The sequence below is a fragment of the Engystomops pustulosus genome, chromosome 3 (genome assembly GCF_040894005.1).
Source record: "Engystomops pustulosus chromosome 3, aEngPut4.maternal, whole genome shotgun sequence".
NCBI classification, from domain to species: Eukaryota; Metazoa; Chordata; class Amphibia; order Anura; family Leptodactylidae; genus Engystomops; species Engystomops pustulosus.
In genome coordinates, this window is record NC_092413.1 from 76684206 (window position 1) to 76704222 (window position 20017).

Consider the following 20017-nt stretch of genomic DNA (forward strand, 5'->3'; position numbering starts at 1 on the left):
TGATATTTATAATTTCTGTGGTGGAATTCTGTGCTGTTACATGGTTGCTGGTTACTAATATGGTCCCTAAAAGTTTTTTTTCACCCCTGGCATAAATCCTTAGATTAGGAATAGAACAGACCTCTAACAAAAATTTCATAAATTTTTATGGAGCCCTGCTTTGAACCATATTTTAATTTTAATTTAGGACATGGACCATTCCCAGTTGATCATGCCCGTCCCAAATCTAGTTGTTTTGATCTTTCATTATAACAGACGCTCCATACCCCTTATTTTTGTAGCTCTTTGCTGTATCCTATCCAGCTCCTGAGCATCCTTTAAATCAACTGGTGCCCACAACAAAGTCATATTCCAGGTGAGCAGGGGCGGACTGGGAATTTAAAATGGTCCTGGAAAAAAAAAACCTGTAAAAGCGGGCCCATAACAAGTAGCCGTGGCCATGTGATGTGGGTGGGGTTACTAAACTCCACACCGTTTATAGATGTTATAAATCAAAATGTACAGCGCAACGAAAGACAACCACACACACTATATATACACACACAAAAAAACCTACTACAATACCTTCTCCGATTAACAACAATGTAACTACTATAATACTGCCACTAAGTAACATATCATAATACTGCCCCCTATGTACAAGAATATAACTGCTATAATACTGCCCCTATGTACAAGAATATAACTGCTATAATACTGCCGCCTATGTACAAGAATATAACTACTATAATACTGCCCCCTATGTACAAGAATATAACTGCTATAATACTGCCCCCTATGTACAAGAATATAACTACTATAATACTACCCCCTATGTACAAGAATATAACTACTATAATACTGCCCCTTATGTACAAGAATATAACTACTATAATACTGCCGCCTATGTACAAGAATATAACTACTATAATACCGCCCCTATGTACAAGTATATAACTACTATAATACTGCCCCCTATGTACAAGAATATAACTACTATAATACTGCCCCCTATGTACAAGAATACAACTACAGGCGGTCCCCTACTTAAGGACACCCGACTTACAGACAACCCATAGTTACAGACGGACCCCTCTGCCCACTGTGACCTCTGGTGAAGCTCTCTGGATGCTTTAAAATAGTCCCAGATTGCAATAATCATCCTAAAATTGTCTGCAATGAAGCTTTATTGATAATTCTTGCTCCTATTACAGCAAAAAAATTTGAAACTCCAATTGTCACTGGGGCAAAAAAAAAAATTGTCGGGAACTACAATGATAAAATATACAGTTTCGACTTACATACAAATTCAACTTAAGAACAAACCTACAGTCCCTATCTTGTATGTAACCCGGGGACTGCCTGTACTATGATACTGCCCCCTATGTACAGGAATATAACTACTATAATACTGCCCCCTATGTACAAGATTATAACTACTATAATACTGCCCCCTATGTACAAGAATATAACTACTATAATACTGCCCCTTATGTACAAGAATATAACTACTATAATACTTATATTTATCAAGTGTTGAGTTGGTTCCAGGATGTGGGGTCATTTATTTTGTAGGTTTTCAAATTAACTGTCCTGTCTCAGCATCAATGGAGAGTTTTGCCATGTAAATATTCTCTCAGTCTTATTTTCCTAATGAACCACTTCATGTCACTGCATAGTTGAGGTGCAGAGCAAAAGGAGAGAACTGAAACATACACAACACAGGGTAGGAAGTTGTGCAAGCTTTTTTACTCTCAATCTATGAAATTTCTTCTATTTGATATTGATCATTATAATGGATTTTTTCACCACTGGAAAATGTCAAATTTATCTCTTGCTATGCCTCACATCGGCAGTCTGCATTACTTAACCTGTTTGTTTATAAATAATGCTGCTGTTCTTAAAGGGGTATCCTGATGAAGACAAGTTTCTTATATGTACTCAGCACATCAAAATAACACTCTAATTCACTGTTATTAACAAAAATGCAGCATTTCACAGATACAAGTCCAACCTGTCTATCAGTACTACTGTACACAATTTCAGTTGCCCCTCGATCTAAATAAGCAACTTCAGACTTGGGGCCAGGGCGCCATCTTGGATGAGATCGTGCAGATGAGATTACGGTGTCTTAAGTCTGTACCCACGACCCCTGCAGTTCTAGCATGGAGCTCAAAGACACATACACTGATTCACTTCCTGGCAGGAGCTGCAAACTACAAGGAAATAAGTGATCCGGGGGAGACACGAGGAGGAGGTCGCCAGGGAGGGGGCTGAGGGACAGGAGGTGGGGTCTGAGGGACAGGAGGAGGAGGCTGGAGGACATGAGGAGTGTAATCACATTGTCACCCCACAGAACTAGATGGATAATATAGTAATGTATTTGCTCAGAGGCCCAGCCCACAGCCTGGGATTTTGCACTGAGCGCCATAGAGAGAGAGGAGCTAAACCAGCAATGACTGAGTAAAATTGTAAAGTAAGGGGTTAAAAATTATCTTTATTGTGTTGACATCACTAGTAGATTGAAATGTGAGAATTTTCTTTCGTGGGAAAACCCGTTTTAAGTTACTTTGATGTTCATTGCTTACTGTGTATAGAATACTGAACTTTGTCAATCATGTCGTTGTTCATGAAACAGAACGAGAACTAGTATTTTCAAAAGCTTGTCATCTTTTGTTAGCAAAGTCTCACATGCAAACTAAATTGGGCCAGGATGGCAGGATTCAAGAAAATACAAAAGTTGAAGTGAAGAAATCAAATTTTTTTTGAGTTTAAAGTTCATAACACCTGAAGAGCTGTAGTTTTTGCAATAATGTGTAATTACACCCTAACAATTTTGTTTCTGAAACCGTATTTTCAAACACCTTTTAGCAACTTTGTTTTTTATTTAACTTAACGACTCTAGGTACTTACCTGTATAACACCTTCCATCATGCTAACCATCTTGTTGACAATAGCAATAACCTTGTGAGTACGTTCGGAAGAAATGAAATCCGGTCTGTACTGATTGGACAATACATACCGGCAAGTCATATACAAGACATATGTCGGTGATAGTTTGAAGTGCACTGTGGAACTATTAGTATAATTAATAACTGCGGAGAGGAAGGAGTCTTCCGCTAAAATAAAGGGAAAGAAAACAAAATGGGGAAAAAAAAATTAAATCATTACCAATCAAGATTTAGATGTGCAAATACATAGCATAAAAAAATAAAAACTTGACTTTCAAGGCAATTTTTAAGCACCAACAAAATTTCTAACAAGTGTACAAATATACAGGATTAGGGTGCATTCAGACAGCCAAATGCTCACCCAGATAGGTTCCCAGAAGAGCACAGGGCAGGGAGGAGGATGGGGGAATGGTGAGCGCTCCTATATGGTGATAGGAGGGTAAGCAACCGCCAAACTTGGTGCCAAACCATGTATTCAATGCACTGTCCCCGGGAACTATAGAAGTCTATGGGGTCCATAATTTGCCCTGCTCCCGGAATTGCCGGAAGCCAACATCAGCAACAGGTAATGTTTTAACCCCTTAAGGACGCAGGGTTTTTCGGCTCATTTCTCGCTGTCCAACTTCAAAAATCCCCAACTTTTTCATTTTTACGTGTACAGACCTGTGTGAGGGCTTATTTTGTGCCTAACAAATTTTACTTTCCCGTAATGTTATTTATTTTAACATGCCGTGTACTGCGAAGCTGAAAAAAAATTCCAAATGTGGAAAAATTGAAAAAAAAAACGCATGTCACGTTCTTGTGGGCTCAGTTTTTACGACTTTCACTCTTCGCTCCAAATAACACGCCTAGTTTATTCTTTGGTTCGGTGCGATCGCGGTGATTCCAAATTTATATAGGTTTTATTTCAAAACATTTTCAAAAATTAAACGAATGTGTACAAAAAAGAAAAAAAAATTTTTGCCATCTTCTGACGCTAATAACTTTTTCATACTTTGGCGCACGGAGATGTGTGAGGTGTAATTTTTTGCCAAATGAGGCGACGTTTTCATTGCTACCATTTTCAGGTCTGTGCGACATTTTGATCATTTTTTATGTTATGCAAAAAGGTGTAAAAGTCGCATTTCGGAAATTTGGGCGCCATTTCCCGCCTCGGAGGTCACCGCAGCCCGTAACCGTTTTTATATTTTGATAGATCGGGCATTTTGGGACGCTGCGATACCTAATATGTTTGTGATTTTTACTGTTTATTATGTTTTATATCCGTTCTAGGGAAAGGGGGGTGATTTGAATTTTTAATATATTTTATAAATTTTTTTTATTTTTTAAACTTTTTTTTTTCTTCACTATTTTTGAGACCATCTAGGGTACATGTAACGAATCTGCAGATGCCAGATAGACCCGAGGCTACCATGGCAACCGATCTCGGCCCCCCCGATGACGTTCGGGGGCGCGGCGATCATAATAAAGATGGCGGCGCCCGCGTGCCGCCGTCTTTTAAACGCCGCCGGCGATGTTGAAAGGGTTACTAGCCGTTATAGCCGTTATTAGTGGTGGGGGTTTGCTGCAATATGCAACAACCCCCACCTCTGTATGACGAGGACTCAGCCCGTGAGCCCTCTTCATACATCCCTTATACCTCTGCGCCGTAGAGCTACGGCGCAGAGCGTTAAAGGGTTAATGTTGGCAATGATGTGGGCGTTTCCCCAAGTGACTTAACTGTCCATATTTGGTGTCAAGGAAATATTATTCTTAAATGTGTAAGATTTGTTAAACTATTGTGCAATTACTAACTTTGTTGAACTATATGACAATTCTTGAATGACCCTGTGGACTAATTAATAAATGGGAGGTTGTGAAATCTGCACCAAGCAGACATCTTATAAAACAAGAGGAGATACAGGAACTCGTGTTCACTCTTTGGGTTGCTGCTTGACAAGCTGAGTGTGTTCCATATTTCTCCCACCACCATTGGAATCACAATTTACTTTCATTTGTAAGTTTATTTTTCTCCCTTTTTATTTTATAACTGTTTTGCCATGTTGTTTGTTATTTTATTTTGTAATTCTTTTGTTTTTAACATTTTTTTTTAATGCACGGATCAACTTTTTGTAAAGATTGTAAAGATTTTTACTTCTGGTCCCTGTATGATATGTGAACGCATAGCCTTGTAAAGTCTGATTAGCTGTGTGACTGCTAGAGTGCTGAGTGTGCATGTCTAGTGGTGTGACAAGGTGACAGCTTGAGAAGCAGGAGTGTATGTAAAGTGGGATACTTATTGGTCCCAGTATAAATGCAATAAGTGGTGGCGGCGGATCATATTTGTGGTGCTGGAGCTGTACGAGGTGTGATTTTGCTTAATTTGTGTCCCGAGTGAAAGGCGAGTGCAAGTTTGAGTAGGCTAAATTAACCTATGTGGTTGCACACCAAGTCACGTGACGAGGCGGCGGCGTCCTCGCCGTGACATTTGGGCAGTCATATCCCCAAGGAAACAACACAGTGTACGCTAAGTGGAGGTCGGGGATGGATAGAATACAGTTGCATTCATCTCTCTTCTAATGGGCTCATCTAAGCACATGCTGTCCATTCCAGCAGGAATAAAAAAAATTAAAAAGCACAGACTTAAAATACAAAAAAATATAGTGAAAACAAATATTAAAATTCAATACTTACAACTTTCTCTAAATTCAATGCTTGCAGGCAAAACATGATCTGATCCTTGTGCCTTCTGAGTTCTAGATAACACAAATATGATGAAAAAAGGTTAAAATGTCAGAACTAGACTTGTATCCAGTGTTTTAACACAAACCCGCCCCCCCCCCATGTGTATTATTGATGGCATTTTGTATCTAAAAGGAAAACAAAATCAATGTAGCAGATGCTATTACTGCTTTAAAGTTAGAATAAAGCATACATTCTACAAGATAATATAAAAGGCAATTGTTTGGAAGTTACCAATCCTCACAGCATCTCACTAAAAAAATAGCAGGATAGAGTATGATAGCTGAACCTGCCGTCGGCATTACAGACCGCCCCCAGTCTGTGGGGGTTAATTAGAGCTGCTGGGTCTGTTCAGATACATAGGTCAATACATAGAATGGATCTTACAGGCTCCACGGCTACAATTGGCAGCACCGAAGACGGCGGAGGGGAACGATCATTCGGGAAGGGGGGGGGAGGGGGGGGGAGGTGCGGGTGTGAGGATGCGCCATTTAAAAGGTTAAACACCTGCGATTGGAGCCCACTCAGAGCTCATAAAATAAATAAAGCATGGTATTCTACAACATAATATAAAATAAAACATATATCCATTATTTGGAAGTTTTCATTGTTCCCATTAACCCAGAAAGAAGTGCGGGTTAGCACGTTTTTAACAACCCGTATAAGAAAAAGAAGTTGATACTAATCGTGCAGGGTGGCACACTTGCCAAAAATATGATATTTTCACTTCCAACAGCTTTAAAACTTTAAAAACATGTTAAAAAGTGATTAAAACAGTAACATTTACCCTAACATGATACCAATAAAAAGTACAGCTTAGACTGGGTTCACATCTCGTTTTTTTTGCATTCATTAGGCAAATGCTTCAAAAAAAGACAAAAACGGGGGTGGAGCTAGGCGGCAACGTGAGCAGACATGCTCTTGGTGAGCTCCAGTCACTGCTAATATTGCTGTGCCCAGCCTGACAGTTGACCCCGCAGCTCAAAGCCGGCATCTGAAGTGCCCAGAAGCCACTCTCTGCCACCAGGTGCCGCCGACTACCCACAGTATTGCCATTATGCCGACCGGCAGAGGTAACAGGAGTGCCGGGAAGGCCTCCCAATATTGTGCCCATGACATCAGGCTTACCTGCTACACACATGCTGCAGTCCCCTGATCATTGCCCTCAGCCAAGAGAAGCCCTTGGCAGAGCATCGGCAGAGATGGAGAGCCTGGAGGCTGCTGCAGACATGTGGTGAGAGAAATCCCCAAGTCAGCATTCCTCCCATGATGATTAGGAGCCTACGCTTAAAGATATCCTTAAGGCTGTGTCACAATGTAACAAGTCTCTTACAGCTCTCAACATGAAGGTGGACTCTGGCTGAGGATATGTCCATAATGCGTAAGGAATTCAAAAAGCGGTCTGAGCGCACTACGGCCCAGGAGGACAGGACATGTGACGTTGAAGCCTTTGAAAAGGGATGTACAGACGCACTCCCGAGCTCTGGACACTACATTGGCTAAACAGGATGACTTCGAAAATCGTATACGACTAAATAAAGTAGAGGGCGCTCAACCTACTGAATTCTTTGAGATCTGGTTGTTAGATCTTACTCCTTTTCTTGGAGTGGAAAGGGCGCACAAATTCTTCACCAGATCAGTCCGGCCAGGAGAAGACCAGCGTTGGTTAAAGTGTTACACTATCCTGACCCGGACATTCTGCTGTGCAAAGTCAGAGACATAGAAGGTCTAACCATAAATTGCCAGCAGTTATCCTTTTGTCCAGATTATTCTGCAGAGGTGCAAAGAAAACGGGCTAAGGTTCTGGATATAAAGAAGCCTCTACACAACCTGCAGATTTCTTATTCTATGATGTATCCAGCAAAGCCGCGCATTATTTCCTTGGGAACTACCGATTTTTTTCAAGTTGTCGCAGGAAGCAGTCCACTGGCTAAATAGTAATGAGCGATGACTACAAGAAGATGGCAGCAATGAAGATTGAGCATGTGTCTACTTCTCTTTTTTTATGAATAATTTCATCAAACAGATTGCGAGTGTTCCTTTTTTCTACTTACTTCTAAGTAAGCTCTCTGTCATGTTTGATTTATTTGGTGGGATGTAACAATCTAATTGTGATTTTGTAAGGGTCTGCTTTACAAATGGGCCTTAGCAGGTATGGGGAGTAACCGTTAGGGCCTATATTGTACTGCGAGTAGTTCATGTGTTCATGATTTATGTTCTAATTTAATGTAAACAGTTTGGAGTGCCGGGTGGACTCCAGTGTGGCTTTCCCTGTCTCCTAGCTATTACTTTGTCTTGCTTGCTCTCCCTCAACATCCTTTTCAGGTGTTAGTACTTGCACCTGAGGGGTTCCCAGTTATAGGGACCCGATTTTAAAAGGCGACTGCAACTTACACACTGTAAGGTAGATATGGGGTTGTTTTGTCAGTTGGGGAGAGAAACAGTTTCTAGCGAGTCCTTTAGCCGGTGTGAACAGTTATTATTTCTATAAACACTAAAAGACTGGTAGGTGGAGTACTGCTGCTGTCTTGTAGGGCTAAGAGATATGGGCGGGTCTGAGTCCTAAATGCGCGTCACAATGTTTTATTATGGCCTCTAATATAGCCATTGTTACCAAGAATGGACAAGGAGTGACCCAGTGAAGCGACAGGCAGTTCTTGATTCACTTAAGAGCCACTCCCCTGTGTTCTGTGCCTACAGGAAACTCACCTGACAGCGGACACTTAAAACTTAACCCTCGCCTGGTCAGGCTCCTTACCATTCCATACATTCTTCCTATTCTAAGGGGGTTAGTATGATTTTTCATAAACATGTCCCATTTGTCTGTTAACACTCTCCTATTGACCGGGAAGGACGGTTTGCTTACATGGCAAATTATATACTAAGCAATTACTCAGTGGCTATATATGTGCCTCCCGCACATATGGCTACAGTCATAAAGCAGGTTCTCAGTTTTCTTGAAAAATTCCCTGGACTCCCATTGCTAATATTGGGAGACATATTATTTAATAAGATGCGCTAGACAGTTTTAGTGCCTCTCCATGACCAGACTCCGTTTGATAGGACTATAGCTGATGCAGGCCCCCTAGATCTGCTACTCTAGATCTCATCGGACCTTGTCCCGGATTGATTTTGCCTTAGGAAACCAAATGGCACTCCAGCTTACAGCCATGGTCAAAAGTTTTGAGAATGATACAAATGTTAATTTTTACAAAGTCTACTGCATCAGGTTTGATAATGGCATATAATTTGCATATACTCCAGAATGTTATAAAGAGTGATCAGCTTAACAGCAATTAATTGCAAAGCCAGTATTTGTCTAGGAAATGAACTTTTTCCCCCAAAACATATTTCAACTTCATTGCAGGCCTGCCTTAACATAGTTTCAGTGATTGCTCCATTAACACAGGTGTGGGTGTTGATGAGGACAGGTAAGAATCACACCACTGGTCACTTTAAAAGGAGGCTGGTGCTTGGCATCATTGTTTCTCTTCTGTTAACCATGCTCATCTCTAAAGAAACATGTGCAGTCATCATTGCACAAAACTGGAAAGAGTGTCACAGCTGGAAAGATTGCACCTCACTCAACAATCTATCGCATCATCAAGGAATTCAAGGAGAAAGGTTCCATTGTTGCCAAAAGGCTCCAGGGTGCCCAAGAAGGACCAGCAAGCGCCAGGACTGTTCTCTTGAAAAGTGTTTCAGCTTCGGGATCGGGCTCCCAGCAGTGCAGAGCTTGCTCAGGAATGGCAGCAGGCAGGTGTGAGTGCATCTGCACGCACTGTGAGGCGGAGACTCTTGGAGCAAGGCCTGGTGTCAAGGAGTGCAGCAAAGAAGCCACTTCTCTCCAGAAAAAAACATCAGGGACAGACTGATATTCTGCAAAATGTACAGGGATTGGACTGCTGAGCACTAGGGTAAAGTCATTTTCTCTGATGAATCCCCTTTCTGATTGTTTGGAACATCTGGAAAACAGCTTGTTTGGAGACAAGGTGAGCGATACCACCAGTCTTGTCTCATGCCAACTGTAAAGCATCCTGCAACCATTCATGTGTGGGGTTGCTTCTCAGCCAAGGGAATCGTCTCTCTCACAGTCTTGCCTAAAAACACATCCATGAATAAGGAATGATACCAGAATGTCCTCCAAGAGCAACTTCTCCCAACCGTCCAAGAGCTCACACAATTGATGTCATTGCGCAACCTGTGTAGCGTGGAGGAACGCTGACACGTTCTGCATGTAACTCTAAGAGGTGAGTATTATGTATTTGTTTTTTAATTAGGCACTGGACGCATTCATTCCACGTCTGGTGCGGCACTGGACGCATTCATTCCACGTCTGGTGCGGCACTGGACGCATTCATTCCACGTCTGGTGCGGCACTGGACGCATTCATTCCACGTCTGGTGCGGCACTGGACGCATTCATTCCACGTCTGGTGCGGCACTGGACGCATTCATTCCACGTCTGGTGCGGCACTGGACGCATTCATTCCACGTCTGGTGCGGCACTGGACGCATTCATTCCACGTCTGGTGCGGCACTGGACGCATTCATTCCACGTCTGGTGCGGCACTGGACGCATTCATTCCACGTCTGGTGCGGCACTGGACGCATTCATTCCACGTCTGGTGCGGCACTGGACGCATTCATTCCACGTCTGGTGCGGCACTGGACGCATTCATTCCACGTCTGGTGCGGCACTGGACGCATTCATTCCACGTCTGGTGCGGCACTGGACGCATTCATTCCACGTCTGGTGCGGCACTGGACGCATTCATTCCACGTCTGGTGCGGCACTGGACGCATTCATTCCACGTCTGGTGCGGCACTGGACGCATTCATTCCACGTCTGGTGCGGCACTGGACGCATGAAGTAAAAAAAAAAATAAAGTTTAAAAAGTTATATTAAAAAAAAACCCCTAAAAGATTCTAATCACCCCCTTTCCCTAGAAGTCATATCAATATACATTAAAAATCATAAACAAATTAGGTATCGCGCGTCCCAAGATAAAAATATACAGGCGGTCCCCTACTTAAGGACATCCGACTTACAGACAACCCATAGTTACAGACAGACCCCTCTGACTTCTGTTGAAGCTCTCCGAATGCTTTACTATAGTCCCAGACTGCAATAATCAGCTGTAAGGTGTCTGTAATGAAGCTTTATTGATAATCCTTGGTCCCATTACAGCAAAAAATGTTTAAACTCCAATTGTCACTGGGGCCAAAATGTTTTTGTCTGGATCTACAATTATAAAATATACAGTTTCGACTTACATACAAATTCAACTTAAGAGCAAACCTCCGGACCCTATCTTGTATGTAACCCGGGGACTGCCTGTAATAACCCCCATGTTTATTAATGGCGTTTATCCCCTTAAAAAAAAAAATAGCACAAAAAGTAGTAAATCCCACTTTTTTGCCATTTTGAAAAATATAAAAAAAATTCTGTTAAAAAGTTATCAAAAGGTAGTACAGTCCTATCAATGGTAGCATAAAAAAGTAATCAAAAGTCGCAAAAGAGGACACTACCCACAGCTCTGTACACCGAAGAAAGAAAAAAAGTTATTAGCACCAGAAGATGGCAATTTTTTTTTTTTGTACAGTAGGTTTTAATTTTAGTACATATATGAAAACTTTATAAAACCTATAAAAATTTGGTAACCCATGATCACACCGACCCAAAGAATGAAGTAGACATGTCATTTGGGGTGCACAGTGAAAGCAGCTAAATTTTTCACCATTTTCACTGCATTTGGAATTTTTACCCGCTTCCCAGACATGGCATGGAATATTAAATACCATCACTATAAAGTGCAATTTGTTACACAGAACACAAAGCCCTCTCACAGCTTTTTTACCTGGAAAAATAAAAAATGTATGGATTTTTTGAAGGTAGTGTAAAAAATGGAAACACAAAAATGAAAAAAAAAAGGCCTCGGTGTTAAGAGACATCTCTAGTTGCCACCCTCTTAGACACTCCGCAAGATATCCTTGCTTAGGAGCCGCCGCCTGGGTCAGAGAGAGGACGCCAGCAAGGCAGTAGGGAGCATGCGGTGGTAGGGAACGCAGGGAGGTGCAGGCTGACTATATACAGTGTGCTTGGACTACTGGATTAATGAGGGGGAAATTATATGGCAGTATATATTATAGTATATTGATGGGTTACAGTGTATTACCAGTATATGCAGGGGGCACTTAGCTATTATATAGGGGACATTATTTTGACAGCCAGGAGAATTTTCCATGAGGTTCTCTACCTGATGAGAAAACAATGCCAACACAGGATATAGAAGGAGACAGCAGCTGCCTAACAGTAAGTGATGTATGTGCCCAAATGCAGCCCAGATGTGCAGTACATATAATGCTGGTATATATTGATGTGTGTAGTAAATTACATTTTGGTCTATATTTCCAAGTGTAGGATATTATTATTATGTGCATTAGCATCTGTGTATATTGGTATATTCATATATATATGTGTATATTTACGGGTGGTAGGCCTTATTGTAGATGTTTCCATAGCAGTTGGTTACTTATTTTTCTTTCTTACTTTTAATTCAGGGGAGGGGGGGCATTTTTTCCTGTTAGGATTGGCCCTAATTGGGCCGATCTGTAGGGGGGGGGGGGGGGGGGAGAGTTTGAACAATTTTGCTTGTCTGCCTTGGCCACGCATCTAGCTCATTTGGGTAGTCTTCCTTGTACAGGGGAAAAATTGTTGGTATTTGCCTCTTCTGTTTTGTGGCGAAAAGTTCTTCATTTCCTTGTAAGGAGGAGAAAAAATTTGGGAGACACTGTCCACTCGTTATCTATCTGCTTTGATGTTCAGCGCCCCTTTCAAGTGTATTGGAGACACAAACAGCTGCCCATTTGAAGATCTGGTATAAGCTTTTTTTCCTTAGGCCCCTGCTCCTGGTTTCCTCCCTGCTTGTTCAGGTATGCCACCAAAGAGGACTTTCATGTGTTTCCCTTGAATTTGGGGGGTGGGGGGGAAGGGGGGTTCTTTCAGTGCTTCTCTTAGCCCTCTGTGATAAACAATGTCCTTTGAGGTTGTGTACTCCTTAAAAGGGAATGTCGTTAAAAGTGACTGTCCTTAAAACCATAATCAGTATTAATTCAGGATCTGCAAAAAAAAAAAACCCCCCAAAAAAACCTGCTTTGTTCAAAGTGCATTCAGGTGGTCATAGTGGGTGAATTTCTCTCACGTCAAGGCTGAAGACCATGGTAAGAATATTAAAGGGGTTGTCCGGGGCCTAAACTTTACCTAACTATTCTACATCTTCCTGTAATCTAACTAACTTTCTAATACACTTTCCTTTTCAAAAGTGTCTTCTTTCCGCAGCTCCGGAGTTGGTCAAGTCTTCTCCGGTATCCTCTTTCGCCGACGTCACGGCCACATCGCTCTCAACATCTGCGGGACGGATGGGCTGGGTTTTGGTCCTCTTCAGAGTCTGGGAGCCGGCGGTGTCGAGTCACCAAGACACATGGGCGGATGGGGTGGCACTTCACTCAGTCTACTAAGCATGCCCACCTTTGCAGCATAACTCCGCAGGTCCCTGGTACAATCCGCAGGCACCACAATGTATACAGATGCATGGTATGTGGATACACAGATATGTGGATTGGACACGAAAGTCACTATGCATGCAGGCAAATCCGCACGCATGCACCACAATCGACAGCAGTTTTCGGTGTGCGGATTGGAGGAGAACTTTAGTAGTAGTGTAATCACATAGCCACATTCGATAAAAATATGCATATATACCTTTGTGAACTCATGCGTTCACATATGTCATGGGGCAATGGTCACATAAGAGCTTTCTACAATTAATGTGTGACCAACCCTATGACATATGTGAACACTCCAACATACATGTGCCATCACATGTGTGGTGGGGGAGGTGGGGTATGTTTGTCACATATGAGGTCCTCATATGTGACAATCCTCTCCACTACATATGTGACCACCCACTATTATGGCATATGAGCTTGTGAGATGGCCACAGTTGTCGCAGGGAGGGGGTCACACATATGAGACCATAACATATGTGACCTAAAAAATTCTAAATGCAGTGAAACTGATGAAAAACGCCTTTGAGACGTTTTCTTGTGAGCTTGGATTTCACAGCTTTCACTGTGTGCCACAAAGTGAGCATTTATTTTTTTCATTAAAGCAAATTTTATTTTCAAAGAAAAGTTTTCCAATGTATTTAATGCATTGATTTCTTGTGGCTTTCACAATCTCTCTTTGCCATCAACTGGTAATAACTGTGCTCGAAGTTGTGGAGCGCGTAGGGTTAAACATCTGTCTTGGAGCAGAACCCAGTAGAGAACTGTTTGAATTGCTTTTGGCCACCACAATAGAGATATAATGGGAACAGCTCAGGCTCCTTATCTGCAGTGGTCGCCAGTTGTATCTTAAAGATAATGGGGCTTATTTACTAAGGGTCTGCGGCAGCACGTTCATTGTTTTTTTTCTGACATTTTCTGGATTCGGGCTGCTGGGTCAGGTATTTAACTGGGGATTGTGTCGCGACTGCGCTTGCTTTCATGCGACAGAAATCAGAGGCAGGCAGTCGGACTATGCGGCTGATTCGGACTGAGCGCAGGATTTAACTTTCAAATTGTGTCGCAAGATGAACCACTTACACCAGGAAGAAGAATATGAACTCTGTTGGACCTGAGCAGGGTAGCGACACATGCAGGATATCTGGCGCACGATCTTAGTGAATCAGACAATGCACCAATCCACGGTGAACTCAGTGGATGGGCTAAGTAAATGTGCCCCATTCTCTGTGCACTAGGCAGGAAATAGAAAGGTGTAGTGGGCAGGGAATGGCAAAGCCTGGAAGGTGTAGTGGGCAGGGAATGGCAAAGCCTGGAAGGTGTAGTGGGCAGGGTTGCCAGCACCGTGTAGGCTGGAATGGGTGGATACAATCCCTGCTGTGTTTACAGCACAATGCACTGTGGGGAGTGTAGTTTCTGCAGCACAAAATCGTCCATACAGGAAGCTGAGATTGTAAACATTTGCAGGCTGATGTGTAACCATATATGGAGGGAGGATTCAAAGTTTGAATCAAGGTAAAGCATGTTCATTAGGTTGATGAACTATGAATACTGGGAGCTTCTGTAGAATTTTTATGGTGCCGGATAACCTCTAAGTGAAGGCAGGTGTAAGCAAGACCAAAGGACCGTCCTGCCCCAAACCACCCACACCAACAGAACACCAAGAAAGTCTAGGGACCTTCATGGATAGATCAATTACTGAAGACTAGTTTGATTAGCAAGAGGATGAACAATTAGAGGAGACTTCAGGTCATGCTTTGTGCAACAGAAGATGTTGATGAAGTAGAACAATGAATCTGGAAGAGGTGGAAGAGCCAATGTCTTTCTAGGATCAGATGTTCTGGGGGTTGGGGTAGAGCAAACAAAGGTTTTTTCCATACAGACCAACATAGATGGCCTTATCCATAAGTAATAGAAAGACCCAGAAATAAGACCTTCTGTCACTGAGAATGTCAAGAGAAAGTACCCAATAGCAAAAGACAAGTCAAAGTCTTAAAATAAAATTCCGATGGAAGAGACACCATTTGCAGGCATATCAAAGAAAGCATCTCTCTCATTAGAGGCTTACTCAAAGATCTGATGGATAGATAACCTTGCTAAGAAGGTTATGGGAGACTTCCATGGCTATGCTTAGACCTGCGATTGCAGCCACTTGTACAGTGAGGTCAATGACCTTCTGGTTGGACAAATTAGAAGAACACTTGTTGTCTGGAAAATCAATAGAAGAAATGTGGGCATCCCTTACTCTCTTTAACCCCTTAACGACCTGGCCCTTTTTAGTTTTTTCACTTCCATTTTTCACTCACCAACTTCAAAAAAAAAATCTATAACTTTTTTATTTTCCAAATAAAGAGCTGTGTGACGGCTTATTTTCTGCGACGGTATTTAATATTTCATGCTGTGTACTGGGAAGTGGGGAAAAAAAAATTCGAAATGCAGTGAAAGTGGTGAAAAAAACGCATTTGCGACGTTTTCTTGTGGGCTTGGATTTTTCTTGTGGGCTTTCAGTGTGTGCCCCAAATGACATGTCTACTTTATTCTTCAAATTTGTACAGGTTTTATAATGTTTTCATACATTTACATAGATTTTTTTAATATCTTTCAAAATGGCAAAAAAGTGCGATTTTCGACGAGCCCTCTCCATGCACCGGGACCCGGCGCACGCCGTACTAGTAGGGGAGGGTTTTAAAAAGACAGACATCTATATGAAACTACATATTTGGTCAAATTTTTCGCCAGAGCTGCAGATCTGTCAAAACTCAGCAAGGCATTACTTGATCAGGTGACACAGACTCCAAGCATAAGTTAATAGGAATACCCTGTGAAGGTGATGGCTTATTTGGCTCAGGCCTCGATGACATCTTAGAGAAAGCTTTGGAGAAAAAGAAATCGCCTCAGGACAACAAGTTCTTCCATTAAAATATTCTAATGGGTTCCAGTCGCACAAAAACAGGAACAAAATTTTTGGAACCCAGCAAACAACAACCTCTTCCCAGTGACGCCAGCTGTCCGGTCATGGGCAAACTGAAGATATTTGCACAGACTTGGAAACAGATATTATCACCCATGGATATTACACCTAGTAAAGACAGCTACCAAATGGAATTCTGGAGTCAACCTCCAAGGCCTCTCTGTTGGTACCCAGGCTGTCACCCTAGCACAGATTTGTCAGAGAGTACTTAAAAGGGTTGTGCCACCATAGCACATAGCTGTAATTCAACTTACTGCATTGTTACAAAGAAATTCCTGCATTAACATTCATTTAAAGGACACCTGTCATATTTAGGAAATCAGTTTTAAGATCCTTACAATTTGGTATAGGACTGCTGTCTGGCTGCATCACATGTTCCCTCTACCTCATCTATTTGTTGGCGTTGTCAGTCGGCTTGGGGTTCTATGCAAGGTGGTTGCCTCTGTCTGGACCGCTGCATGGAACCTTTACAGAGAGATTTGTGGAGCTGCTGGGGACCTATCTATGCTACGGGGCCATCTCAAAGACATTAAGAGAGGCTTACTTTGGCACTTCTTGGTGGCAATGAGACTGGTGATCCGCAGGCTATGGAAATCCTTTTCCTTAACCCAAATTATTTTGTGGGTGGGGACGTCTATCACATCTACTGCATGGAGCTCCAAATGGGTTTTATTTTGGGACTCCCTTGCCTTTTCCAACTGGCTCCAGGTGGCTCCTAAGCACCCGGCGATATCTTTAGAGATTTATCTTAGATTACACATACATATATATTATATATATATATGCTATCGTGAGGAAGACCTACCCCCACTTCTTTTATTTCCTCACCCCTCTCCTCTGCCTTATCCTTATATTCTAGGTATTCTGTTTAGCGTTTCTTTTTTAGAGCTGGATGCCTACTTGAACATAATTGCTCTTCCTTCATCTTGTGGGCCTCCAGCTCTGCTCTTTTCGTTGTTTTGTTATGAACTTTTCAATGAAGACATTGAACCATAAACGACACCTGTCATCAGGTGTAACTAATTCTGTCCCCACTACAGTGGCGTTCAGCAATTTCTGCCAGGTCCATTGAGATGCATGGCGAAGAACGGTCATGCGCGACCGTCTGCTCCATTGATCTCATGGAGCGACAACGGGTCCAATGGAGGTACCTCATCGGACTCCTAATTTTCGTGCAGTGGGGCTGTTGTCACAGAGACCCCCACTGCTCAGCAAGTTGGGCCCTATCCTATGGATAGGGCCTAACTTGTATTTGTGGAAAAAAAAACCTTTAAATACCTGTGCAAGCAGTTTGTACTTGAAAGAATGTGCAAAGTCTGAAGAAAAAAAAATTGGCACACGGCCTTTGGTAAACGTGCCCCATCATCCATATTTTTCCACTAATTTGAAATACAATGGGGCACATTTTCTAAGGGTTGCATGGTGCAGTTTTGTCAGACTGTGCACATTGCTCATGGCTTAAAGGGCTTGCACAAGTATTTAAGAAGCGTCTGTGCAGATATTGCGTTTCACGCCCTCTGTTACAGATTCAGAAGAAGGTGTGCACATAGCTGGATTACCATATGAGCTTTTCCTCCAGCCCCTTAATTTTACACAGATTTTCTCCACTTTCTACTATATTGTTATCCTCAGGTCACTGATGCAATTGAAAGCTGTGACAGAGCAGGGAGCAATAGGTTACTGTTTAAATTACCATGTTGACAACTTTGTGTTATTTACCACAAATGTATTACAGTGTATTGTTGATATAGTGCATTAATATTACAGTCTCCCTAATGACATCTCAAAGGTTTCCAGCTGTCATTGCAACCAATCAGCACCCTCCAATGAAATCCCATAATTACATTGGTACCTGAAATAAAAAGTAATTGCTAGAGATGTACACAGATACACATTTTTTGGCATCTGGTAATTTAGATCAATACGGTCCAATGGCCATCTGCTTCACAGTGTGCATATAAAGTTTAACACATGTTGTTAAAGGGAACCTACCACCACGAATCTACCTATAAAGGTAGATCAGGTGGTAGGTGGATCAATAGGACGGGAGGATAGCCCTTTTAGGATGCGCAGACGGCAGGTTCGTCGGACCAGGGCGCGCAGCTGCAAGGAGCTGCGCGCCGAAGATTGTGGGTAGGAGGGGTAAAGTGGCTACTGGGGCGTGGAGTAGCCGCGCCGTGTAGCCACAGCTGAGGCTACTCCACGCCCCAGTAGCCGCATAACAAAATTAGCCTAAACCTTTTATATAAGTTCACAAAACAGTGCGGGACGTGAGGATTAGCCCTTAAAAGGGATATCCTCACGTCCTATTCATCCACCTACCACCCGATCTACCTTTATAGGTAGATTCGTGGTGGTAGGTCCCCTTTAAGGGACAATACACCTCAGCCAAGCTTTGCATTCTGTGAAATTAAGTAATGTTTAAAGAAGAGTTAAAGAATTTATTATACCAGAAAACCGTATTATACACTACAATACCAACAAAAACAGCAATACACAAGACCCAATGTGGGCATTAAACCCATCATACCGTAATATTGACTTCACTCTGCTCTGTTTTATTACATTACCTTGCATCCAGGCCTTGATATTCATGTTGCTTATCTTGTCGGATGATAGGTTTCACCATGCCACGTTCTGCAGTACTTAGCATTCTATCACTATCCACTTTAGTGTTCATCTAAAATTAAGCAATGATAATACATTCATTCTACATATGCATGTGAAAACGACATTAAAATGAAATCATGAAAAAGAGGAGGGGGTTATTTTGTTATTAGTTAATGACCAATTTAATAGATATGCATACCATAATTTGATCCCTATCTGAGCTTGTACCAAGGTAACAAGTTATCTCCTACCCACAGCATAGAGCAGTGATTTTCAACAAGTGTGCCGCGACACATGGTCGGGTGTGCCGCATGGAAAGTTCCCCAAACTATGGTGCCCCTTTTTTGTTTTCCCGGCAATGCGCAGTCACAGCTTCTTACAATGTAGGAGACGTGTACAATAACACATGTCCAAGCTTTGAACCTCGCGCGACAAAATGACGTCACCGAGGCCAGCGCATCATCCTGAGAGCAGAGAGACTCTCGCATTTGCCCGCCGCCAAGGTAATGCCCACCAATAATGCTGACTATATGAGCTTTTGCCTGAGTATATGAACTGTTGGCAGAATACTCAGCATATGAGCTGGTACTTTTAGTACTCCAGCAGTATACTGCATATAACAATGAGAAATGTAAAATGAGAAATACTATAGTCATGAGGCTGGAGTACTACAAGTACAAGCTCATATGCTGAGTATACGAGCTGGCACTTGTACTCTGGCCTTATGGCCATAGTACTGCTCATTGTACCCCTTTATATAGCAGTATATGAGCCACATAATAATCAGCACCATATACTAAAACCAGGGAGAAACTGAGAACTGTTGAGGAAGAGCTTCGTATGTGTCTTTCCACCATTCCTGCCAGGATATCCCTTTTGTGTTTATCGAAACAGGCCCAGGCTTCACACTGAGTGAGTAAAATAAATTTAGAATCTATATTATTAGCTATATGTATAATGTGACTGTTTTAGTGTCATTTTGTACTATTTTGGTTGGTGGTGTGCCTCAGGATTTTCTAAGTATAAAAAGTGCGCCACGGCTCAAAAAAGGTTGAAAATCACTGGTCTAGAGCAACATTTCGAAATTCTGTACTCTTAACAGCTTAGGCAATTTTTTTTTCCTCTGACTACCTATCTACTGGGGGCGTGTGCATAATGTATGGCTCTCACGGAACGACATTTTAAAATTTGCGGCGTTTATATCTGGTTCCAGACTCCAC

The 20017-nt window shown here is 42.2% G+C and overlaps 1 protein-coding gene across 19 annotated transcripts in view; it reads right to left on the reverse strand.

Annotated features, from left to right (window-relative positions):
- AFDN (afadin, adherens junction formation factor) overlaps window positions 1-20017 on the reverse strand; it is a 251176-nt gene that overhangs the window by 105023 nt on the left and 126136 nt on the right. For all 19 annotated transcript variants that reach the window (XM_072141135.1, XM_072141136.1, XM_072141134.1 and 16 more), the window contains 3 exons: window positions 18758-18867; window positions 5604-5665; window positions 2893-3098 (listed from right to left, as the gene is read on the reverse strand). In XM_072141135.1, coding sequence (XP_071997236.1) covers window positions 2893-3098; window positions 5604-5665; window positions 18758-18867 — 378 coding nt within the window. The remainder of the gene's footprint in view (window positions 1-2892; window positions 3099-5603; window positions 5666-18757; window positions 18868-20017) is intronic.